At 35.6% G+C, this 26,239-nt stretch overlaps 2 protein-coding genes across 2 annotated transcripts in view; one reads left to right on the top strand and one right to left on the bottom strand.

Annotated features, from left to right (window-relative positions):
• Positions 1-19,569, top strand: mRpS5 (mitochondrial ribosomal protein S5). Its single transcript, XM_089640654.1, has 7 exons — positions 1-187; positions 532-751; positions 10,616-10,749; positions 13,674-13,768; positions 14,948-15,083; positions 18,497-18,696; positions 19,157-19,569. The coding sequence occupies exons 1-7, from the start codon at positions 19-21 to the stop codon at positions 19,508-19,510; spliced, it is 1,308 nt and encodes a 435-aa protein (XP_089496780.1). The 5' UTR covers positions 1-18; the 3' UTR covers positions 19,511-19,569.
• Positions 19,570-23,903: 4,334 nt separating this feature from the next.
• The window catches only part of Atg2 (Autophagy-related 2), a 53,880-nt gene continuing 51,544 nt past the window's right edge, over positions 23,904-26,239 (bottom strand). Inside the window, exon 37 of the mRNA XM_089641000.1 lies at positions 23,904-25,720. Coding sequence (XP_089497126.1) covers positions 25,490-25,720 — 231 coding nt within the window. The 3' untranslated portion in view covers positions 23,904-25,489. The remainder of the gene's footprint in view (positions 25,721-26,239) is intronic.

Consider the following 26,239-nt stretch of genomic DNA (forward strand, 5'->3'; position numbering starts at 1 on the left):
TATTTTAAATCTGTGAAAATGGCTGTCAGAGCGGCGGGGCTCTGCAAATCTCTGTTAAGACCCTTTCAATCATTATCCCTCAACAGTACTAGTATAGTATTAAGCCAAAAGTTATCACAGCATGCGACAATCCAAAGGAATAACCACAATCTCTGCCTTGTGAGAAATGCGAGTTTTTTCACGAAATGTAAGTTTGTAGGTTATGTATATTGGAAATATTTTAAACATAAAATAATATAACACAATGTTACCGTAATTAATTTTGATTTTTATGCCATGTTGCGCTTCCTCCTCATTGAACCAACATTTCAGTCTGCCTTGCAGCGTCCATCAGCGGATGGTGATGAAAAGTGCGTTTGTTTTTGTAGAAGTATCATGGACACTTCAAGGCTCTCTGAAAGGTTGGCTCAGGGAGGAGGTAGCGCAACACGGCTTAATACCCCAAAATTAAGTACGATAGTGTGAAAATTTTAAATCATACAAATTAAATAATGATATTTAGATATAATTGACATTTTGTGTCTTGTACAGTACCCGCTGAAAAGTTATGGAAGAGTGTGACCTCTGTCAGTAATGCCGGGGCTAAGAAGGGCAGAGGAAGGGGCGGAGGAACGAAGCGGATGAAAGATTTGAACAGGGGACAGGTTATTGGATCCGGAAAAATTAACATGGTCTGGCCAGGACTCTCCTCCCCAGTCATTAGAGGCAGAGAACTAGTCCAACAGCAGCAGCTACCGGAAGACGCAGAAAGGTATTATAAATACTAATCGTGAGCTCGGAGAGTAGCGCCCCGGCTAGGGGAAGGTCCTGGGTAGCGCCCTTGAGGTGTTTTTGCACAAAAACGGCGCTATAAAAGTCATCCAGGTATTATTATTATTATTATTAAGTCCCAGATTTTTTTTTTTTTTTTTTTTTAATTTATTTATCTATATAAAGTTTTTTATAAGTGGTTTTTCGATGCCTGTCTCACTAGGGTAAACCTGTGTCGAGACAGACATAGAGTACATCGATATGTATACATATAGTTAAGTGAATATCAATAAGGGTAAATACAAAATATAAAAATAATACAAAATAATTTCAATACAATCAAAAGAACGATTGGGTTAATCCTGTTAAGATTGTGTTCATTATTAGTATGTGGGAAAATATAAATAGATCATTTTAATTAAGTTTGAATTTGGTCGTGTGTAAATAGTACTTGTTGTCTATGTGCAATTTGGTTTACATATGCTTGCAATAGTGGGACGCCCTGTGATTGCAATCCATTTCTTTATTTCGTGTTTAAATTTTGTCATTGTTTCTAATTGTCTGATCGTAGTTGGTAGTGTATTGTATAGTTTGCAAGCTATGTTTTTAAAATGTCTTTGTCCGAATGAGGTTTTAGCAAAAGGAGTTTGAAGAAGTTCTTTGTTTTTGGCTCGGGTATTGTGAATAGTTTGTGTTGGTTTGTATAGTGATTTATTGTTCTGGTGTAAGTTGACCAAGATGGATCTTGCATACAGCTGTTTTATGTCCATAACATTGATAGTATTGAAGATCGTATCAGTGCTGGTACAAAGAGGAACCTTAAGGATTATTTTAATGATTAATTTTTGTGCTTTTATAATGGGGTCAAGGGCACTAGAAGAAGCATTACCCCAAGCTAGAATTCCGTATTCTATGTGTGATTGGCATAGTGAGTAATAGACTGATTTTAAAAGTTTAAGGTCAATAAAATTGCGTGTTTGTTTGAAAAAGTATATAGATTTACGGATTTTATTCGTGGTGTTATGAATATGTTGTTTCCAATTAAGATTTTTGTCAAAAGTTATACCTAAATATTTAATATTGTTTACTTGTTCTAAGCATGGGCAGTCACAATTCCGGTTAAGAGATGAATTTTTGCATCTGTGTATTTTCAAAGTTAGACTTAGGTTTGACTTTGGGATATTTATGAGACTGAATAGTGTGTATTTTGTTTTAGGTATATTGAGAGTTAGTGAATTAGAGTCGAGCCAATGTTTTACCTTTTGGATTCCTTCTTCCGCTTTGGCGTATACGGTAGGCCAGTCTTTTGATTGAAATAGAAGGACTGTGTCATCGGCGAAACTGACAATAGTGGCATCGATATCTAGGTTACACAACTCATTTATATATATTAGGAAGAGCGTTGGACCTATAACACTGCCTTGTGGGACACCATAACTAATTGGCAAAAATTGACTTTTTGTTGTTCCGAGTTTAATGCATTGGGATCTGCCAGATAAGAAGCTGGAGAGAAGGTCTAGTTCTTTATTTCTAATACCCACATTGAACATTTTGCGTTCCAATTTGTTATGTGAGATTGTATCAAACGCTTTACAGAGGTCGAGAAATACCGATAGACATTTCGAGCCCTTATCTAGTTGGCCAGAAATATGGTCAGTTACTGTGGCTATGGCATCGTTAGTGCTTTTATGTCTTCTGAAGCCAAATTGACGAGGCGATAGAAGGTTGTTGGCTTCTAGGTATTCCATCAGACTATTATTCACGATCTTTTCAAATACTTTTGAAATGGAATTGAGCAACGTAATTGGACGGTAATTGCTGATGTCAAGTTTAGAACCTGTTTTAAAAATTGGGATAATAAGACCTTGTTTTAGAATAGTGGGAAAAAGGCCTTGGCGGAAACTAATATTAAGAAGATGAGTTATTGGTTGAATTATACCAGGGGCAATTTTTTTAAGTACAGTGTTTGGTATTTCATCTATGCCGGCAGATGAAGTGTTTTTGAGAGAGTTTATTGCTACAGAAACATCTTTCTCTGTAACCGTTTTAAGAACAAAACGTGTTGGGACTTCATCATTGGTAGAGGGGTCTCTAGTGTTAGGTGTATTGTTATCTGTTGTGATTTTTTTTGCTAATTCTGACCCTATATTTGCAAAATAATGGTTTACATGATTGAGAATTGTGTTAGGGTTCGATGTAACGTGTACCGTGTTATCATTGATGTTGAGAGAGTTTAAGACGTCGGTAGCTTTGTGTGAATTGGTTGCTTCCTTGAGGATTCTCCATATTTTTTTAGGGTCATTGTTGCATTCGGAAATTTTCTTACTATAGTATAAATTTTTGGCTTTCCTAATTACTTGTGTGCAAATATTTCTGTATCTTTTGTAGAAATTATGGAGTGTGATATCGTAAGGATTCGTGGCACACTTTTTATGTAAGGAGTTGCGTTTCCTAATGCAGTTAATGATTGTATGGTTTATCCATGGTTTAAGGGGTTTGATAGTTTTAGGAATGTTTTTGGTGGTGATTTTGGTGTTTTGGTTAAGGGTGTCTTGTAGGTAGTTAGAGAAGTAATTCCAGGCATCCTCTGTGTTTGTTATATTATGTAGTATGTCCCAGGATTTGGATTTAATCATTTTGTTGAGATTGTCATAGTCAATTGTTTTCTTAGTTGTTGTAGTTGAAGCTTTATTGTGTACATTGTGTTTGGAACCCATTGTGAAGGAGGTGGCATAGTGATCTGTAATTGATGACGTATGAATTTCAGAGGTGTATAGATTGGATGATTTTACCATAATATGGTCGATGCAGGAAGAGGAGTATTGCGTACATCGAGTTGGTGAATTTATAGTGCTTACCATTCCATGAAACATTACTGTATTTAAATAGTCTTGACACTGAGGATGTTCATTGTTTGTTAGAATGTTGATGTTTAGGTCTCCAATTAAAACTAAGTTCTTTATTTTGTTTAGCTCAGTAAGACAGTTATTTAAGTCAAACAAAAATGGAGATATATTTGGTTTAGAAGGAGAGCGGTAAAGTGCGATGATACATGTGTTGACGTTGTATGTTATTTGGAGACAGTTTGAATTTGTAATGGTAATTTCTTTGACGTTACACGCGTTATGAGTATTGTTTAGTGTGTATACTACTATACCGTCGTTTTGTTTGTAGTGATTTATGGTTTGGTGGTGAGTGTAATCAAGAATAATTTTGGGAGTATAAGAAGGTGTTAGCCAACATTCTGTCAGGATAATTATATCATATTTGATTTTAGTAAGTTCGAGTTGGATGAGAAATTGGTCAAAGTTTTTGTTTATTGATCTAATGTTTTGATGGTATATTGATAGGTTCGAATTGTTAGTTGTCATTTTAGTAGTTACAGAATCCATTTTTATACGGCACTTATACTAACCTTTTTGCTCTTAAGGATATAGCAATTGTTTCAGCAATAGTTTTGTATATTGAAATATTTTTCATAAAGTAAGCGTTATTTGTGTATGCATCTATGATTGTACGAGAATCTTGAATAAAATCAAGAGATATCACTATTATACCATCTAATATAAAATCAATAAATAAGAGAATTAAGAATAATAAAATATCAATAGCAAAACCAATCAGGGGAATAAGAAGAATAAAAAATAAATAATAATTTGCGACAAATAAGTTAATAAAATGCACAAAAATATCCAATATAGACAGACAGAATGTATGTTTTATGACAATCAAGAAAGTCATATAAAGTATAAGAATAAATAGAAATGTAGAAATTGGAAACTTTAACCGGATTGCATAATTATAGTGATTTGAGTAATTATAATAAGACATGGAAATTTTAATAATGAAATGGATTAATATAAATGAAGGAATTGAATATATTAGAAGAGGTAGAGAAAGAATGTAAACAGAATTAAAATCATTTGGATAGTAAAAACATTTAAAACAAGTAGTGTACATAAAATAATTAAAAAACATGAACAGACAGATTATAGGTTTTGTAACCAGTAAAATAATGATATAAAATATAAGAATAAATAGAAATGTAGGGATTGGAAATTTAAGAAAAATTGCATTATTATAGTGATTTGAAGAATTATAATAATACATTAAAATTTTAAGAATGAAATGGATTAACTTAAATGAAGGTATTGAATGGATTAGAAAAGGTACATGAAGAATGTAATCATAATTAAAGTAATTTGGATAGTAACCTTTAGAATCAATGGTGTAAAAAAAATAGTTAAAAAATATGAACAGATAGATTATATTATGAGTTATAACAAGTAAAATAATCATATAAAATATAAGAATAAATAAAAATGTAGAATTTGGAAATTTTAAAAGAATTGCATATGTATAGTGAATTGAAGAAATATAATAAAACATTAAAATTTTAAGAATGAAATGGATTAACATAAATGAAGGTATTTCAAGGATTAGAAAGGATACACAAAGAATGTACACATAATTAAAGTAATTTGGATAATAAAAACCTCTCGAACCAATAGTGTAATCAATATAGTTAAAAAAGATGAACAGACAGATAATATATTTTTGAAATAGTAAAATAATCATATAAAATGTAAGAATAAATAGAAATTTTAACATAATTGTAAAATTATAAATATTTGAAGAATTATAATAAGACACTAAAATTTTAAGAATTAAATGGATTAATATAAATGAAGGTATTGAATGGATTAGAAAATTTATATAAAGAATGTAAACATAATTAAAATAATTTGGATAGCAAAAACATTTAGAACTGATAGCGTAAATAAGATATTTAAAAATAATTAAAGAAATGAGGATTTTGATGGAATTACATAATTGCAATATTAAAAGTATTAATAAAATAAAAATTAAGTTAAGTAAATGAATATATATACGTTTAGAGAATATCAGTAAGAGATCAGTGCGATTAGAAATTTTGATAAAATTTGGTATGTAAAAGATGCGACCGTAACTTTTAATAATTTTTCTGCTTCAAATTTTCGCTAAAAAAATCGCTATTATTATCTTCAAAGTTTTGTTTAATATATCATTATGTGCCATTAACCTCTTTTTGCCAGAGTATCCTTATGGACACTATTAAAAAAATCATTTCTCTGAATATGACTAGCTTTTTTGGGGAAATTGCTTATGATAGAATATATACTATTTTTATAAATATATAAACACGTTATCTAGTAAGCCGGTACTATTTACAAAAACATTATTTTGCAATAAAACAAGTAAGTTATTACGAAAATAGAATCAACGTGCACACTACAAATTTTTTTACCCGGGAAACTATTTATTTGATAACCAACACCTCTGCCATATTTTTGTTGTTTGTTTTTGGGGTGTTATGCCGTGTTGCGCTAACTCCTTCTTTAGCCGACATTACGGACAGCGTTGCAACGCTGTCCGAAACGTCGGCTAAAGAAGGAGTTAGCGTAACACGGCATAACACCCCAAAAACAAACAACAAAAATGCTTTTGGCCGTGAGAATCTAAAAACTTACCTCTGCCATAGGTCACCCCAAGTGGTTCGCTACTTTTAGTAATTTAGCAGGGGTGGCCGGGTTCAGCAGCAAGGCATGCCAGATCGGGAGAGGTTGGTTTGGGGAGACCCTTTGACCTCTCCAACTGGTCTCTCGACCCATGGCCTTGCGCTGCAGTGGGAGGGATATATATTATCATATGTCGGTTGGAGATGAGTAGGTTTTGGGTCAATCCGCACCAAATCATCCAGGCCATGTCACCCACCATCTCAGATTTTGATGAAACTTTAAATTTTTAATCCTTCCATATAGATAAGAAAATATACCAAATTTTACCTTCCTACCTCAACTCGTTTTTTTTTTATGGGCAGTTGAAGTTTGGGCAAAATAAGCGTTTTTACATATTCCGAGCACTCCGGAAGAGCTTGTACCTTCAATGAAAAAAAATTGTATCTTTGTCATTTATAGTGCAAATGCAATGAAAATTTTCAATATTATCAAGAAAACTATGCTGATTGCAGAAAAAAATAAATAAACCCTTTACATTTATCTACTTGACTTTAAAAAATTACCAAAAGTAATTTTTTAATTCATATAACAAGATATAAGCGAAGGTCACGAGTCACCAGTCTAGCGAGTTCTCGGTGAGTGAGGCGAATGCTGAGGGACGCGGGTGCTGGTAAGCCACACTGCCGAGCGCTGGGTACGTACAAAGAGGTATTCGGGTCCGAGTCCGCATCCGACTTCTCTGAGAGTAGTTGATTTGAAAATGAGTAGGAATGGGATCCGCTTCCTCGAGAAAGGACTCGGGATCAAGAACTCATTCCGGCTGAACCTACACACCGCTAATGTCCGTCACTCCTGAACACGCTAATCCCTAGATTCCTACCCAACCCTTATACCTTTTACCTTCCCAGAACTTTCCTTTCCTTAAAAAAGACACTTCACGTAGCATCCCAAAAGATGACATAGGCACTGAGGGAAATTATTTTCCTCAGGGCCTCCTGTGGGGTTAATGTAAAAAAAAACTGGTCTTTATACCTTCACATTTAAAAATATTTTTTGCACTTATTAATAACACGCCTAAATACGGTACTGAAATTAAATAAACTTTCAGAGACTTACACAATATGTAAATTGTGCATGTATGTGAATAATGACTATGTAAATTACCACTGAAAAGAAAATTGTTAGAAGTGTGATACTTGCCTACTTGCTGTGATACTTGCCATTCTCTTCGTTCATTGCTACTATTTTTCAGTTTGTATTATAAGCTTTGTACTGTATTATTATTGGATAATAGTCTGTAAACAGATGTTAAAAATATACAAATAAATACTGATTTTAAAGAAAACTGGTGTCCAATTAATTTGATTATCTGTTCAAGAAAGAACATATCATGGGGTTACTGCCAAAAGTTGGTAATTTACAAAAACATATTTGGAGTAAACTCAATTTTAAAGTTTGATCTTCATTATAAAGTCAAGGTTTTGGGAAATGTTGTTAATTTTAAAAAAAGCATTGGAGTGTTGTTCTTTAACATGCTTATTTTTGTAAGTACTTTGACAATATTTTTCTTGTCTATTAATTCTAAAAAAGTTAAGTTACAAAGTTTTATTAAAAAAGCAGTAGCTAAAAACGTACTAAGAGAGGTCCCAAACTTATTCGAAATATAGATTATAATACACAAAAATTAACTCCTCAGGCTAATTTGTTCGGTTTTGGGAACAAACGGCTAGTACCCATAGATACTCATATGGTCTCTTAGAAATCGTTGTGTCTCCCTTATGCCCCGTTCAGACATGGCGATTTTAGTTGATCAACTCTCTGTAATTTTATTATTAGAAATAATATGTTTATTTCTTTTTTGTTTTTAATGAGTTTGTAGCGCGCGGAATATTACTGCCAATACACCATCTCTCTCTCCCCATATGGCATTGTCCCTGTCTTGCTGCACGCAGGCGACGAGATGCGCAGAACGCTCTCTACGCATCCCCCCCCACGCGGCCGACCATCCCCTACGCTGCTGACACAGAATGAAGCCCTTAAAAGCAGCAACTCACCCTTACACAGTACAGTTCTCCTGTCTGCTTGCCTTGGCTAGTACCCTCCCTCAGCTGGCTACCCGTGCCCCGCACGGCCCTCTGAGGACAGCTATCTACTACCATTGCTAAGCAACCGACTTGAAGACTACTAGACTCGCTAAAGGCGCGCTCCTCTTCTTGGCTACCTGTGCTGCGCACAGCCCTTGAGAGACAGTAATCCGCCCCAAGCAAACCTAGGCTAGTCCCGAACAGTTGTGCCGCGACTCGATTCTATTTTGTTGTTCCCAATTACTATCCCGCAAGGATCCGATATAAATTCTTGCCTAGTCGATAAATGTTATTTTCAAAGTGTATTCGTGTAAATTGTAAACTGTGACTATTTTGCTATTGTAATCTGTGTAACCTAAACAATAAACTGTGTTTTAAGCCACCAAAAGTAATATAAACTGGCGCCCAACTAAGTGGCCAGATACATTGTGCAAAAGTGTTAAAATCAGTGAAAATTTCGCGTCCGCGCCGCAGCCCTCGCTTCAAGATGCAAGCCAATGGGGAAGGCGCTTTCATCAGCTTTACTCAGGAGCAATTCGCAGAATTCCTGAATTCAACAAAGCGAACGCAAACAGATGCAAGTAACTACGCATTGGGAGCAGTTCTTGTCCAGGGGGAGGGCCCCGATGAGCATCCGGTAGAGTATGCAAACCGCCTACTCTTACCCGCAGAAAGAAATTATTCCACGACAGAAAGAGAAGCTCTAGCAGTGGTATGGGCAGTCACAAAGAAGAGAGGATCCTCAGCACCAGCCCGGGGATCATATCCTTGTCCAATCACACGCTCTTAGCAAGGCTGCAAGGGAGTTTAGTGCCAAACCCATACCACGGCGAGATGGCCCATACCTAGTACTGCAAAAACATGGACCAACAAGCTACGAAATAGCTGCCATGTCAGCCCCGGATGTTTCGCTTGGCACTTACCATACATCGGCGCTGACTCCATACCAAGGGTTTGTCAGACCACTACCAGCTCCAGTGATTCCCCTGCGCAAACGGGGCCGTCCTAAGAAGAATAAATAAGAAATCTCGCTTACTACAAATCTGGATCTTCAGCGAGACGCTCCTCGATCCAGAGGGGGAGGATGTAGCGCGCGGAATATTACTGCCAATACACCATCTCTCTCTCCCCATATGGCATTGTCCCTGTCTTGCTGCACGCAGGCGACGAGATGCGCAGAACGCTCTCTACGCATCCCCCCCCACGCGGCCGACCATCCCCTACGCTGCTGACACAGAATGAAGCCCTTAAAAGCAGCAACTCACCCTTACACAGTACAGTTCTCCTGTCTGCTTGCCTTGGCTAGTACCCTCCCTCAGCTGGCTACCCGTGCCCCGCACGGCCCTCTGAGGACAGCTATCTACTACCATTGCTAAGCAACCGACTTGAAGACTACTAGACTCGCTAAAGGCGCGCTCCTCTTCTTGGCTACCTGTGCTGCGCACAGCCCTTGAGAGACAGTAATCCGCCCCAAGCAAACCTAGGCTAGTCCCGAACAGTTGTGCCGCGACTCGATTCTATTTTGTTGTTCCCAATTACTATCCCGCAAGGATCCGATATAAATCCTTGCCTAGTCGATAAATGTTATTTTCAAAGTGTATTCGTGTAAATTGTAAACTGTGACTATTTTGCTATTGTAATCTGTGTAACCTAAACAATAAACTGTGTTTTAAGCCACCAAAAGTCTTATAAGTTTTATTATTCCAATGTACATTTGTTACGTATAAATTTTATTAATTAGCGACCGGTTTCGACACGTCCGTGTCATTAACTAGCTATTTTAAAACTGTCGAAACCGGTCGCTAATTAATAAAATTTATACGTAGCAAATGTACATTGGAATAATAAAACTCATTAAAAACAAAAATGTCTAGAAATTGTTACATAGTGAATGCCAAAGAAATACAAAAAAATGTTTATTTGTAATAATAAAATTTGAAAGTGTATTTTATCACCTTTCAAAAACAGTTTTTAGTTTTCGGATACGTTGGCATTGAGAAGCGGAAATACAATCAAATTCTCTTACTTATTGACATCTTCTTTGAAATAAACGGTTAAGGATTAAAATCATTGCTAATTCAAAAAATTTAAAAAAATATAGTTACCAACTTTTGGTAGTAACCACACGATATTTGAAAAAGTAGTCCACTTTTTTGGAGATTTACAGAGGTTCTTAAAAGTAGAATAAAAAACTTGCTTTTTGCCTCGGGGGACCTATTTTGTTGAGTTTTAAAAAAATGCTCTTCATTTATGATAACTCATTATTCCGTTTTCCTCTCCCAGAATGGCAAATCTCATAAAGCTGCGAGACTCGATGGGTAACTTCAGGAGACTGAAGCTGAGCCCCAGTGAGAGGGGCTGGTCCGGAGTTAAGATGCCCGGGAGGAAGATTGGACCACCTGACCCAGTTGCTAACGGTAACTATTTTAAGTAGCTGTTTTATATTTATTTGCAATTAATGTATAACTGGAGTCAAATAGGCACCTCTGGGCTGAAGCCCCAAAAATACATGATAAACCTACTTGATTCTGGTCCATCCGATTGACAATCCATTGTCAACAGACTGATTTCCATCTCTAATGTGTAGAGACAATTTAGCCATGCTGAGTCTGTTCTACAGATATTTCAATAGAGCATGTGCAATAGCACCAATGATCCACTGTGCACCATGCACGTACGCTTAGCTCAAAAGACACAAGCAGAACACCCGTTAACAGTTGATGTTGGCTTTCATGCGAACCAGCATATCTGTTTTTCCTCCAAATTCAAACCAATTCAAAACCTGCGTATCATCACCCGCAACGGGTGACGATATGGCTATCTTTGTGAATGTTCTATTTAAGTCCTGTTATTATATCATTATTGGCCAGTTGCTTCACAAAACTGAAATAATAACAGAACGAGAATAAAACCTTCACAGAACTTGAAAATCAACTTTGAAGATTGATGAATTGTTCAAATTCTGCGAAACAACACTTCCTTAGGGGTTGTTTGTTGATTAGGTATGAATAGGTTCTTCAAACTTTATTCAAAACCTCCTGGCTCTGGACAAAAGTAAATATTAAAAATTAGAACACAAACATGGATAAAGTTTTTAAAGTCGCTTACCAAAGGTTTTTATTGTGTAAACTATAATTACCACTTTACACGAAACTTAAAACCGTATTAAATTAGGCAAAGGTATAATAAAAGTCATAGTCACTTCATTTTTTTTTCTTCGTTTTATATAAAAATATTTATTACAATATTTGCGAACCTTGACAAATATTTTTCATAAAATGTTAATGTTTTTTCATAGAATGATTGCAAATTTTTCAGGAACGTCTATGGTAAACTTTAAAATGAAAATACAAAGCATGGTGTTCTCTCTTTCTAACACTATTTAAATCATAATACAAAATGAGATAGCATGATTTTTATGAGTCCGTGTCAGGCTGGGAGAAATATCTCCCATAAAGACTCAAGGGGTTAAACTCTGGAAAACAGCAAAAAGACACAGAAAAAAGGAAAAAGCAATAATAATTAGTTTTACTTTGGTGCATATTTTTTCTGAAGTGTGATAAAATAATATGAAAACTGTCTTAAATCTTGGCATCTAACATAGTGGTGGTATATTGCAGTATATAAGCAGTCTGACGAGCTTAGTTCAATCCTGGCATCTAACATAGTGGTGGTCTAGAAGCACATATGCAGTCTGACGAGCCTAGTTCAATCCTGGCATCTAACATAGTGGTGGTATATTGCAGTATATAAGCAGTCTGACGAGCTTAGTTCAATCCTGGCATCTAACATAGTGGTGGTCTAGAAGCACATATGCAGTCTGACGAGCCTAGTTCAATCCTGGCATCTAACATAGTGGTGGTATATTGCAGTATATAAGCAGTCTGACGAGCTTAGTTCAATCCTGGCATCTACCTGGTTTTTTTTTTAAAATTTTATTCATAAGCTTAAAAATAACAATAGAGTTTCATAAAAATAAAGTCATAATCAATAAATGTACATATTAGTTATTTATCAATGAGATTTTTGCTGTTGTACATTCGATGACAAATTCTTAACATCTGGATCATATTTCGTCACTTTTAGTAACACACACGACCAACTGGATTCATCAGTCATTCTCGTTCTTGAATCACATTTTATGAAATTCATTTCTGAAAATAATGACTCACAAGCATATGTAGAAGAGAAAATTGATAATATTGCTCTCGCTAGTTTTGTTAAATCGCTAAAGATTTCTGGAATGGCTTTCCAAGTTCTCATTATTTCTTCTTCTGCATTTTTATTATTTATGTTCGTTAATCGATCGCTTTCAATTATTTCCAAATCATTTCTCAAATCAACAAATTTTTGTTTCCATAGCGAACTCGATTGGAATTCGATAAATTGCATTTCAAAATCTTCTAGATTTAGCCACTCGAAAATCTCCAAATTGAGGTCATCTGCTGATAGTGTATCTGGATATAAAATAAATTTTGATATCTTTTCAAATCTCCTGAATTGTTTGAATCTTGAAAAAAACTCGTTGATTATCGATTGAATAACTACAGAAAATTCTTGTGTTAATTTGATTTGATCTGGCTTTTCTTCTGCAAAAAGTGTTTTTGTATTTGGGAAATATTTGAAGGTGTTAGATACAACGTCACGATCAAGAGTGTTGCAAGCATAAATAAACCAATCATGTTGCAAGCGTAAAAAAAATATTCCTATCGATTTCTCTGGAAAAATTGTCGGTTTCGGCGGGGAACATTGAATGAAATTTTCAAAAGGAACGTAAGTTAAATTTGAGTTGAAACAACCCAATTCTGGTTTGAAAAAAATCAACAGAATGATTGTTACATTTGAAAAAAAAAGAAGAATATGAACGATTGTTCAGATATTTTTGAAACAACTGGTCAAATCAAAAAAAAAAAAATTTTTTAAACTTAAAAATTAAAAAAAAAAAAATTGAACTTGGAAATCGTTAGTGTGCCATCCAAATGATCAAACGTGCCACCTCGGGCACGCGTGCCCTAGGTTCGCCACACCTGGCCTAGTTCAATCCTGGCATCTAACATAGTGGTGGTCTATTGAAGTATATAAGCTGTCTGATGAGCCTAGTTCAATCCTGGCATCTAACATAGTAGTGGTCTATTGAAGTATATAAGCAGTCTGACGAGCCTAGTTCAATCCTGGCATCTAACATAGTAGTGGTTTATTGAAGTATATAAGCTGTCTGATGAGCCTAGTTCAATCCTGGCATCTAACATAGTGGTGGTATATTGCAGTATATAAGCAGTCTGATGAGCCGAGTTCAATACCCACAGCAAGTGCTGACTGTCTCCCTTTTTTTAAATTTCAGAAAGCTTTGAAGGATTTGAAACGATCGTGCTAGAATTTAAGACCCTCCTCACCATGAGAGGAGGCTTGGGAAGGACCAGGAAGATTTCATGTTTGGTAAGTTAACAAGGTAACCCTTCATACATAATAGAAACAAGGGAACTGGGCCATGAATCATTATTATATATATATACCGTCCAAATAATTGTTGGCTGTTATAACGAGGTCGATTCACTGATATACCGTGCAGATAATTGCTGGCCGTTATAACGAGGTTGCTTCACTTATATATTGTGCAAATCATTGTTGACTGTTACAACGAGGTCGATCGAGGCCAGTGTGACTAAGACATCCCCAATTGGGGTATGTTATGAGGCTGAGGTAGTGGAGAGGGGAATAAGACTGGGAAGAGGAAGGTGGGGGAGTATCTGGCTATTCAAGTCTGGTCACCAAACACGGCCAAAACCATTTCAAGCAACGTTTCAATACTGAATGGTGGTCTTACACCAGGGCGATACTGAGACTATCTTACACTCTGGAACGTGCTGCTAAAGTGTACTAGGCACATATTATTTTAAACGAATAAATCATGAAATAACATAAATACGTCAAATAAAATTTAAAATCTTGTCTTAAACATTAGTTTACCAAAAAAAAAAAAAAATTAATAATTGACAAGTTCTAGTATCTTCACCAAAAAATGTAGACAATTTGTCTCGACGCCATCTAGTGAGAGAGTTAGCACTTACAATGCCTTTCTCATATAAAATAAAGTTGGTTGTTTTCAGGTGAAAAAATGTAAAAAAAAAAAAAAAAAAAATGCAATGACACGGGTTCTAGTCCCGTTGGCGTCATGTATCTTTTATCAGGAGATTTTTCAATGTGGATGAGTGTTTCAGGCTAATAATTATTGCTTATAAAATAAATAAAATTTACTTGAATTTACTGGAATTAGAACCTACGACCTTCGAATCGGAGAGCCTTACCCTTTCATAACTCTATAATAGAACTCAGCATTTGGGAAATAATCTTATTTGAATGCTTTTATTTTTATCTTTTATTATTATGCAAGTAGGAAAATTAAATTTGCAGTGTCTCAAAATTGTGTGTTGTGGTTTTTTAACTTTTTCCTGAACGGCGACGATAGGTTTTCAGTCAAAACCATTAAAATTACTTTATAATATAATTGTGTGTTGTGGTCTTGTCACTTTTGCCAAACAATTTGTTTGAAACAACAACACGGTTAAAAGGTTCCTTAAAATGAAGTTTATTTAATGGTTGTCTTATTTATTTCAGGTGGTAACAGGCAACAGGAAAGGTCTGGTTGGATTTGCCATAGGAAAAGGACGGATGGGCTCAGCGGCACTGAAGACGGCCAAAAACCGCGCAGGGCAGAAACTCATCACAGTCGATCTCTACAATGACCACACCAGTAAGTATAATTATCTTCCTTCTAAAGGGCTAACGCACCAACAATTCCAACAGTGAGTCCATTCACCCAAATCTAAAATAAATGTTCTCTATGCCATTATTGTTACCAATACCAATCTGAGGTGCTGTTCTGTATCTTTTGTGTTAAAAGTCCCACTGACGGCAACTTGACATGAAAAAAGGTAAAATCAATGCGTCACGTTGGTTAGTCGTGGAAATTCGGAAGGCGTTCGTTGCATCTTAATGGCTGTCAAATTTCTGTGATTTTATATGGATTGTCTATGCCTGTCGTGTGTCGACGTTTGATTTTTGCTGAATTCATTACTTACAAATACGAATTTCTGATTTATGCATGATTATTAATTCATTTAATGCATGTTTTAAGTTGTACACAATTGTTAACCGCTTCTGTGCCAAGAGCGAGTTAACTCGCATTCTTGGCCTGCTGTGCACAGCTACACTTCTACCTACTGGCATTTAAAAGGTTAAAACATGACTCTTAGATGTTTTGGCTATGGTAATAAGTATTATTCAATTGAGAGTTTACAATATATTTTGCTGTGTAAAATAACTTGGTTTCAACTTATTTACTTCAAGAAACAACTATTTATGCGGGGGAAATGGTAAAAGATGCATTAAAGGTAATTTTTTTCTTCAGTTTGAAGGTTAGGAAATACGCATAAGCGGAATTCGGCAACTTTTCTAATAACTTATCGGGAATACATAAAGGGTTGCCGTATTATCAACATTATTATTATTACTTACATATTTATTAATATAAGCCTAATAGGTGTTCACAAAATACTATCCACTGGGGGATATCATTTTGATGTTTGAATAACAATACACAATAACATACGATTTGCAAATTTTCTCGCAGCTAACATAAAATAACTTCACTTGGATTACGTGGCACACGCGCCTTCATCTCTGGCGTTAGTATAGCGAGTATAAGATTTGATGTCTTAATGAAAACAAAGTATTTACTGAATAGTTTGAATACCGCGTTTAAGAAAACTGTGACAACGTGTCATACGGCCGATTTAACACGCTTCAGGCTGATGCAAAAAATGCATAAAAATGTTCCCATCGAACTTATACCAATTGAAAAATTTACTTATTGTTAAGGCGATGCACTATGTCGTGTAATATTTTAAATTGAGCGGCTATCAATAACAACCCTTAGATGGCGATAAGGTTTAAATTCCCGCTTAACACAATCCGCCTGTTTTGATTTATGCAAGAAAAAAACATGGCCAAAAAGTGCCTTTTATTTTATTTTGTGGATGTTCAGGCATAAATATTAAATTTTTTTTCGTTCATTTTATAAATAACTTAATTTGCCACATAATACAATAAAATCATAACCGAAAATGGGTTCGTAAGTAGGAGATTTTGAACTTTAAAGCAGTTTTCATAGGCCTTATACATTATTTTTTTCTGGGCTTATAAAAAGACTTATCTAAAAAATACTTGATTATTTCAAAGGCCAAGATGTATTCTACTCGCAGTATTTAATTAGAGCATCTGAAACATTTCTAGGCGACCAAATTTTCAAACCAAAAACACATGATTTTGCATTACTACTTATGGCATCGCCTCAAAATAAAATATTTGTAAACTAACCCGTCACGACAGAGGATATGAGTACATAGTAAGACAGAGGAATACATAGTGAGACGGGCAAAGTAAAAATAAAGTATACTTACTTGTATAGATCTACCTAATAAATAAATAACGGCAATGGCAACAACTTAATGTGACGGCGAATCAGACATTAATGGTGCTGCCAGACGCAAAGCTCACATCAAAAGTTAATGTACAGCGCATCATCTTTTCTACCGACACACGACGCTATCAAATATTTCTTCCTATGGTAGGAGAGGGGGTCAGTTGAATTCGAGAGCGGCCGAGGAACATAATTTCATCTGTCAAAGTGACAACTTTACTTACTGACAGCTTGAGCACGTTTTCGAAATGGATGATACTTGTCGCCTATTGCTGGATCTGTTGGACAGCTCATCCTCAGATGATGATGCCGCCAACTATATAATTATAAATGCTATTTATAAACTTTTTAGATTTTAAACAATCTGCGCGTAAATAGCGCATTTTCACATAACCTCTCCGTCGAATCAGGAAATTCGCAGTTCGCACGCCGATCGACGAAAGCGACATATAATAAATTATTGTAAAATAAGCTCAAGTCGATTTCCAAAAATGTCGAAGGCAAAGGCGGCAAGGACCAACACCAGGGCAGGGAACGAGAAGAGAGCACGAGAGCTGACGAGAGCAAACCAGATTACCCAGGAAAACAATTGAAAACAATCAACAAACGAACAAACTAGAAGCTTCTCTATGTAGCTATCAGGCCGTCCAACTTTATCAAAAAACCGAATGATATTACCATATAAACATACTGAGTTAAAAATATGATTAATTTTGAAAGGGCGAAAATTTGTTTACTTCAAAATCAAATATTGATTATATTTATATTTTAAATATATGTTAAGTATGTTTGGCAAATAAAGTTTTTTTTTATGTTTCTAAATTTACTAGCACACATGACGATATGAGCTAACATAATAAATAAGAAATGCATTATTAGGCTGCTTATGTCATGGCTGTCAAAGGGAACACGGAACTTAGTCGATAGCTCCGCAATTAAAATGACCCCCTCTCCTTTTTACGGCGGAGAGGGGGACGCATAACTTTTCAAATATCGCGTCGGGAGCGGTTACGTAAAATAAATTCGGTTAGCGAAGTTCAGAACCACACTTATAGCGCGTTATCTTTTTACGTGTGTCGGGTCTGTATGGGATTGTATGGCGAGCGCTATTGTGCTTTATATTATCTGTTGATGTGAGCTTTGCGTGTGGCAGCACCATAACTGACCTTGCTGCAATTAACACCTTAACCCTTTCAGACCTGAATTAACACTGGCAATGGCAAAAAAAAATAATGCTTGATAGAATTCCGGTATGATTTGAGATTTTCATGGCCAAAAGTATTATAGTGATTTGTTTATGGGGTATTATGCCGTGTTGCGCTGCCTCCTTTAGCCAACGTTTCGGACAGAATTGCAGTGTCCATCATCAGGGCAGATGTGTTATTTTGTTCAAAATCAAAAATTACACATCTGCCCTGATGATGTACACTGCAATGCTGTCCGAAACGTTGGCTAAAGAAGGTGTTAGCGCAACACGGCATAATACCCCAAAAACAAATAACTTGATAGAATTATTAGAATTTTACTTTCAGTACTTATGAAATCATGCTAAAAAAGGGAGTGTTAATGTTACTTAATGTGACCAAATAATAAACCTTATAAAGTAATTGTAAAATGGACTCCATTGCGAACTGATAGCCTCGCTTAATTTGACAATGTTTTTAATGAATTTGTTTGAATTCCAGTCTACCATGACTTCTTTGCCATGTTCGGCAAGACTAAGATCTTTGGGCACAAGCAGGCAGAGGGTTACGGGCTGCAGTGCCACCGCGCCATCAAGGCCATCTGCCAGGTGGTGGGCATCAAGGACATGCACGCCAAGGTGGAGGGCTCGCACAACCTGCAGAACATCATCAAGGCCTTCTTCATCGCGCTGTTGCAGCAGGTAACCAATGTCGTTGATACTCTGAGTATCACCCTGGTGAAAGACCACCTCAGAATAGAAACATGTTTTGACAGATCTGAATATAGTCAGGAACCTCTCAACTTTTCCTCTTCTCCCCCCACATCATTTAGCCATACATTTCCCTAATATGTATGCCCTAGTTCCAATGACTCCAACCCATAGATAATATGAGTAAAGGGATATATGGCATGGAAGCATGTAGACTGTCGAGGTACTACGACTAAACTCCACGGACTATTTTGCGTTTGTTGTATATGTAGAGAACAAAGACTGGGCGCCGCAGTGTATTTTTTTTTACATTAGCTCCACAAAATAATTTCCCTCAGGACCTATGTCATCTTTGGACACGCTGGGACGAGTATTTTTTTAAGAAAATGAAGGAAAGGAAGATCTGGGAAGGAAAAGGGTATTATTTAACCACATTCTCTCACTTTTCCAGAAATCTCACCAGCAGATGGCGGAAGAGAAGGGCTTGCACCTGGTGGAGTTCAGAAAGGAGCACGAGTTCTTCCCGAAGGTGGTGGCGTCCCCTTCGGTGGTGCGCACCGAGAAGGAGATCAGAAAAGACGAAGTCCTGGACTTCACCCGCTACGCCCTCGACAACCGCGTCATGGAGAAGATGAAGAAGCACCCGCCCTTCTACACCAAGCTGCCCCACTGGCAGATCTATCTCAAGAAGTATGAGAAGAGAAGGAACCACAACACCATCCGATTGAACATGCTGACGGAGCACGGAGAACTCAAGAGCTTCCTCACCGACAGATACAAAGATGAACCTCTTGAGAAAGAGTAATGTTTTGCTATAAGAGTTGTTGATAGATTTAATAGGAATAAACTTATTATAAAAAATGATTACCTTTGACTTTTATTTATGGTTTATTGACATGATTGAGCTTTACCAAGTTTGCTGAAATTCAAATATAAGATTGTCACCAAATTAATGGTCGATCAGCGACATTTAGCTTCTTTTTTTTAACATTTGAAATGTAAAATGCCCATTCTAGGTCCATTCCAGCTATCTTTCAAATTGAGAATAGCTGACTAATTCGGAGGCTTACTATCACTGGGGCCTAGCTACAAAAACTGGTGTTTTGAGTTAAGCTTGGTTTCGGTAATGCCATAATCTCATTCATTAATGACCAAAGCTTTATCTCATACATAAAGCCGTTTTAATGCTGTAGAAACTCATTTCTGTTCTGAGGCGGATGTGTGGTACAACCATGTATGATTGTGTGAGAAATGCGGAGATTCACAAAGAATGCAAGGCTGGGGCAAGTGCAATGATTTTTTTTAATGATAACATATAATAAGCAGTAATTGTTGATTGACATACTAGTACATATTGAATTATTTGGCGTGTTGGAAATAAGCCGACGTAGCTCATTGGTCCAGAGCACCTGACCGGACATCAGAAGGTGCGGGTTCAATTCCCGTCGGCGGCATTTATTTTTACTCAGGAGATATTTTTAATTTGTGTGGATATTTCAGGCGACTAATTATTGCTTATAATAATTTGGCAATGAGTAAGATTAGGAAAGGGACGCTTAGATGGTTTGGACATGTAGAATTAATGAGCGAAGAAAGAATTGTTAGGAGGATTATCACGCAAATGTGAATGGTAGCAGAAGTCGGGGATGCCCGAGATGACACAATTAAGTAAATCAGATACTAAGTCGGGCCAAGTCAAGAGTCAGAATAACAGAAGAGTATGTATGAATGCAAATGTCATTGACAAACAAAATGGCACTGATTTGAGTGTTTCAAATTCTGTCACATTATTTGATGACCATCAAATCGATGATTGGTACCACTTTTGGTACAAAGTTATGACCACAGACATAGGAATTAATAGACGAGAAGATAATGGCGAGGGGTAAAATCAACTGTTGAAGAACGAAGGGAGTGAAGCTGACTGTGATTCGTCAATAAATCAATCTGACAGTAAATAGGCATCTCGCATTATAATATTACCATTTACTTCTTAAAAGTAAAATCTGCTTTTGAATGAATAGACATTTTTACATGGGAGCGCAAATTACTCGCCACGTTATGAACTAATTTGCGAAGTCCAAATTCGGCAAAGTAAATTTCTTCTGTTTGCAGAGTCGTAGTTAGTTTCAGAGTATTTAGTTAAGACACTTTTACAAATGTTTCATAATTTACTTACCCCAGTAAACAACGATGAGCACACTTGAGAATCGCTACATTGTGATGTGATAGTATATGTTTCTAAAACTGATCCATATAATACGGTGTGAATAAGCTTAAAATAGAGTAAAATAATGCTTACTTATGGAATGTAATACGACAATTGGGTTTATTCTCTTTTTCACATCTATTTTTACAAGTTTTCATATCACAAGTCAACATTTTGCCGTGTTATTTCGTAAAATGAACCGATGATGCCTCGACCATAGTTCGCACAAGAATGATGACGTCACGTTTTCAAATTTCACTTGAGGCCATACGCGAGCCCAGCCGGCTCCAATGGAACAGGTATGGGGAGTGGGGATAATACGCTTTTAATCACTTAGGGCAGGTCTACTAATATTCATATGTCTATGGTTATGACATTATTTGCCTTCACCTATCATTACGTTGACTTCACTTCAAACGACTCTCAATAAAAAAAAACATGTTTTTTGTATCTTTATTCATAAATATTGCACACACTGTATAAAAATATATTATGTTACACTTAATCTACGTATATTTTATGACATGTGCTGTAAAAGGCATAAGCAATATTTTTTTGAAATATAATATGTATATCAAATTTTATGAAAGAGTATCATATACATACATATGTTTTTAAAATTTTTTTATTAAGAAGATGAAACAATTTTGATAAATATTATTCTAAAATTATGGTCATGTGATAAAACATAAAATAATTTTAAAAGTAAATTAGTCAAAATTTTAACCTTAATTAATTTTGCAAGAATTGCTCCAACCAGGACTTTATGAATCGTAGTACATTAAATTACGTATTACATTAAAATGCAGATTATTGGTGAAACGTTGGATTTACAAACTACACACATACAATTTTTGTTCTTTTTGTAATATATGCACGGGAATAATTCTACAAAATAATAAAATAAAATGAGTATTGAATACTCAAACAAGGTTATGGGCCAGGGTTCCATGATAACTCCTCAAAATAACAATTCAACACACCTATAAAAAGTGCTATAAAGTTATGAAACAAAAACTAAGTTAAACAGTTAAATATGCAACCTATTTATGTAACCTATAAAAAGTGCTATAAAGTTATGAAACAAAAACTAGGTTAAATAGTTACATTTGTAACCTATTTAACCTAGTTTTTGTTTCATGACTTTAAAGCACTTTTTATAGGTGTGTTGAATTGTCATTTTGATGAGTTATTCGGTCACCATGGGCCAGCAGGGGTGGAACATAACAGTTGTATATTTTTTCTACTGTATATTGATATAATTAATTATATTAAGTATTAACTTCACTACTATGTTTTGCGAGCAATAAATAATGCAGGGTGTTAAGGAATGTGCTTGACTGAATGAAATCAGTGATTCCTGACATTATTTAGAGTAAAGTTGTAAATGAAATTTTGGTCTGCGGTGACATTTTTTTTTTCTAATTCGATATTGTTAAAATTCTTCCACTAACTCAGCCGAGTAACCGACCAACCCCTCACATCGACCCTAACTGTCCAATTCCTACTGATTTTCTATGTATTTTGCTTAAAAAAAAAAAAACATCGAAAAAGTCACTGGAGACCAAAATATCTTTTACATTTTTTACTCTGAATAATGTCAGGAATCACTGGTTAAAGTAAGTTTAGTACGTCCCTAAACACCTGTATAAGTGTCCCTGATCTAAATTGAGGAGTGTTTTTTCAAAACCAATTGAATTATTATTTTTTAACAGTTTTGTTTTTAATAATCCTTTGAATGTAAAAGTGTAATGGTAATAAAAAGTGTAAATGAAAATAAATACAAGAAACATAATAAATATTGAAGTACAGTGTTTAATTGTACAAAATATTTACTTTTTCAGTAATCCGTCACTCGATTTTCCGACAACTACAGCATTATTTTTACTAGTTGAAAGCACAAAATTGAGCTCTAGAATTCACCAATATTTGTTTGTGAAATTCAACAGTCCGCCGCGTGCCTAGACTCGAGTGCAAAGCCTTGTACACCGACACGACGGGTTTGTTTATCTTACTCTAACACACTCAGTTTACTCTACGGCCGTTTAGCTTGCTTTAGCTCATTATTTTACCAGTCACCAGGGTTAATTAATGTTATTTTAGGACATTTCGGTAACCGAATTTTAGGTTAATCTTCTGTGTATACTATCATCTTTCCTATGTGTTTCCTTTTATTTCATTCAGCCACGTTTTTTGTTTGAATAAGTATACAAAATGGATTTTTCTCACGTGACACCTTAACATTAAACCAAAAATGCAAATTGTTACGAAAGATCGATATCGGATTTTGTTTGTTTTTACAAAATATCTGTTAACCTTTTGAACGCGTTAATTTGCTCCGTTTTATCTATACCCGTACGCGGTACATATTTTCAAATACCTTTGCACGAAATTAAATGTCAAATTATAGCATTCTGGCATGATTTATTGTACTATATAGATAGAACAGATTATTCTCCACAATATGAAAACAAATCCTAGTGTGTCAACACTCTTAGATGTTTATAAAAACAAAAACATAAAATTTCATACAAAGACGTACCTTATCTTTTTAATGTGGTCCCGCCATTCACTCGGCGTCATAAATAAACCACTCTCGGTGTGTGTGTACTTAGGCCAATGCGTTGAGAGACACAAGTGGGACACCATGATCACTTATCATTTTTAGTTATGAAAAGTTGTGAATGACATACTAGTACTAACGCCATCCGTTGACAAAAATGTAAACTAAAGGACTAAAAGGCGCGAAGAGGCGCACTTGATTATCGATCTTTTTTATGAAATACAATTTTATTTTTGAGAAATTCTTGTAGATGTCAGCATCGTGATAGTTCTAAGAATGTCCAAGTGAGCAAGAAATACATTTATGACAAAAGAGCGCTGAAATATCGGCCGTCAAAGTTTCCGTATCAACTGTTGATACAGCCGCGTGTGAGTATAGACTTTTTGCCGTAACAACAGTTGATACGGCCGCGTGCAAAGAGTTAATCTTTAACATATTTTGTATGTATTTTTGGATGCTAGTCCGGTTTAGGAAATGGCGGATTATTGAGAGAGTGCTGTTTAATATGGAATATCTGAAATTGGGTAAAACTTTTTTTGTTTATTATGAAAAGATTTTTGCTTTTATTTCGAGTCAGTAAAATGGAGATAATTTATGATTGCCATTCAGCCCCTGCTGACCATATTATCTACTAACCATAAAAGTGGGCAGTGAGGATATATAATGTCACATATCACATTGCTAACACATACGTCCGTGCTATCATTACACACACTCATCATATTCAGTAATAACGGTTTGTGACTACCGTTTTCCACATATTATGTATAATATTTATATTATATCATTAAAAAATAAAATGACTAACGAAATTGGCACTGAAATTATTATGTATATATATTTATAAAATGTTTAGTTCATCACAACATTTTTGAGAACATTTGTGAGAAGTTACAAAACATCCAGTTCTATATATCATTATTTCTATGTATATTTAAAAATATTAAGTATATAGGTACATCATTATCATATTAAAAATAATTAAAAAAATAGCACAAACTTACACAATTTCAAATGATATACAGAGCATTTGAAACAATTTTGAAAACAAAAACAAATCGAAAAAAAATTAATAAAAATGATGATGGAATCCTATCGCCTGAACTTAAAACTATATGAAATGGTGGGAATGTTACTATTCTATAGGGATGGGGTCACATACTAATACATGTCAAACAGGGGTGTTAAATCAATGGCCTTTACAATGCTGCATTTTACACAATGCACATAATATCCTTTAGTGAAACTGTATGCATCACATATGTGACATACACATGTGGGGATGGCTGTCGATGGATCACATATTCAATAGCCATGTAGATAAGGTTAAGATTGATATTAAGTTAATCTATAGAGAGTGTCATACTTCATTAGATTGGTGACGTACATACTTATACTACTTGATTGAGTGAGACTTGATCCAAGAGGAATTGTGCAGAAAATGCCATGACAATATTATCCAAAATGATACAAGATACATGCTTTCTTTCTTCCTAACCATAATTCTCCTATTTCCACCCTAACTTTACATTGTGAATATCTTTACCTCGAAAAAGGTTTGTTATTGTATGGGACTTAGTAATTTGATATATGTATATATATATTGTTATACCGCAAAAGAGCACCAACTGCCCGCAGTCAGTGTGACAATAATATTGTGTGGCTGAAGGGATGGGAGAGAATGGGGAAATTCTAATGCGAGTGAATGGCTACATCAGTGCTTAATTGCCATTCGCAGAGGTTCTGTGTTAAGTTTAGGTGAGAACTTTAACTCCAATAAAGAAAAGTTAGACAGCGCGATAAATGACATTCACCCACCACCTGAGAGATTGAAACTTGAAAGATCTGCTGGTTAAGGAAAAGTTTTCTTCAGGGCACCTGAGGCATCAAGCCAAAATCATGAATGTCAAAATATGAGACAATATTCAAAAGAAAAAATTAATAAGTTATAGGAAACAATAAAGCCTTGAGGAAAAACGACCATCTTCTGCACGGTACAGTGGGGCGGTTATTCACTGTTTACCCTGTCTCCACTTATCCTGCTGGTCTTCTCCCCCCTGGGGCTGTAATGACGCTCTCACTCCGCCCAGAACTCTGGCCATGGCCGTTGAGGCAAGTAGAATCGGGGCTAATGCAGTCGGGGGCAACTGGCGCAAGACTCCGCCAACTGCGCCAGAGTAGCCCCGGGCTGCGCGTTCTGATACAGCCACTTCGGCGATGGCTTGGGCCGTCTCGTTTATACCCTAGAATAAATAACAGTTGGCAATAAATAATATAGCAATCAAAATTAATTAACCAAAGGATCGACTCCGAATGCAATAGAATCATATTTGGATGCAGAAGATACAGCAGCGCATTGAAAATGATCACGGAACTAGGACTGAATGGATTTGCCGGCCTGATGAGACACCGAGTCACTGGAGCCAGGATGCGGCTAATGGCCTCCGCCAACACGGCGACCGCAGCCTACCAGCACCAAGCGCCACTCCAGAAAGTGAGTTCTTTATGTTTATGAATTTTCGGACCTACTAGTATTTAAAAAAAAAAGTTATATTCACATATCTATTGTACAATCAATGGGTATATCTATCTAGGACGCTTGGGATTGCACTAACCTCCGCACATCCCGGAATAAAAATTATTATTATCATATTACAATCATAATATGCTAATGTTAACGTAAAAGACGCTTAACCATTTCAATGCAATAATTGTGAAAAACCTAAAAAAAATGAGACAATGTTCAAAAGGATAAATAAGTT

Source organism: Hesperophylax consimilis, chromosome 16 (assembly GCF_061612785.1).
Source record: "Hesperophylax consimilis isolate HC1 chromosome 16, BYU_Hcon_1.0, whole genome shotgun sequence".
NCBI classification, from domain to species: Eukaryota; Metazoa; Arthropoda; class Insecta; order Trichoptera; family Limnephilidae; genus Hesperophylax; species Hesperophylax consimilis.

Excerpts from the sequence above, each read along its gene's own strand:
- mRpS5 (XM_089640654.1), top strand. The coding sequence starts at position 19 with ATGGCTGTCAGAGCGGCGGGGCTCTGCAAATCTCTGTTAAGACCCTTT. Across the intron at positions 188-531 it reads TGCGAGTTTTTTCACGAAAT|TACCCGCTGAAAAGTTATGG; the intron begins GTAAGTTTGTAG and ends TGTCTTGTACAG. Across the intron at positions 10,750-13,673 it reads ACCTGACCCAGTTGCTAACG|AAAGCTTTGAAGGATTTGAA; the intron begins GTAACTATTTTA and ends TTTAAATTTCAG.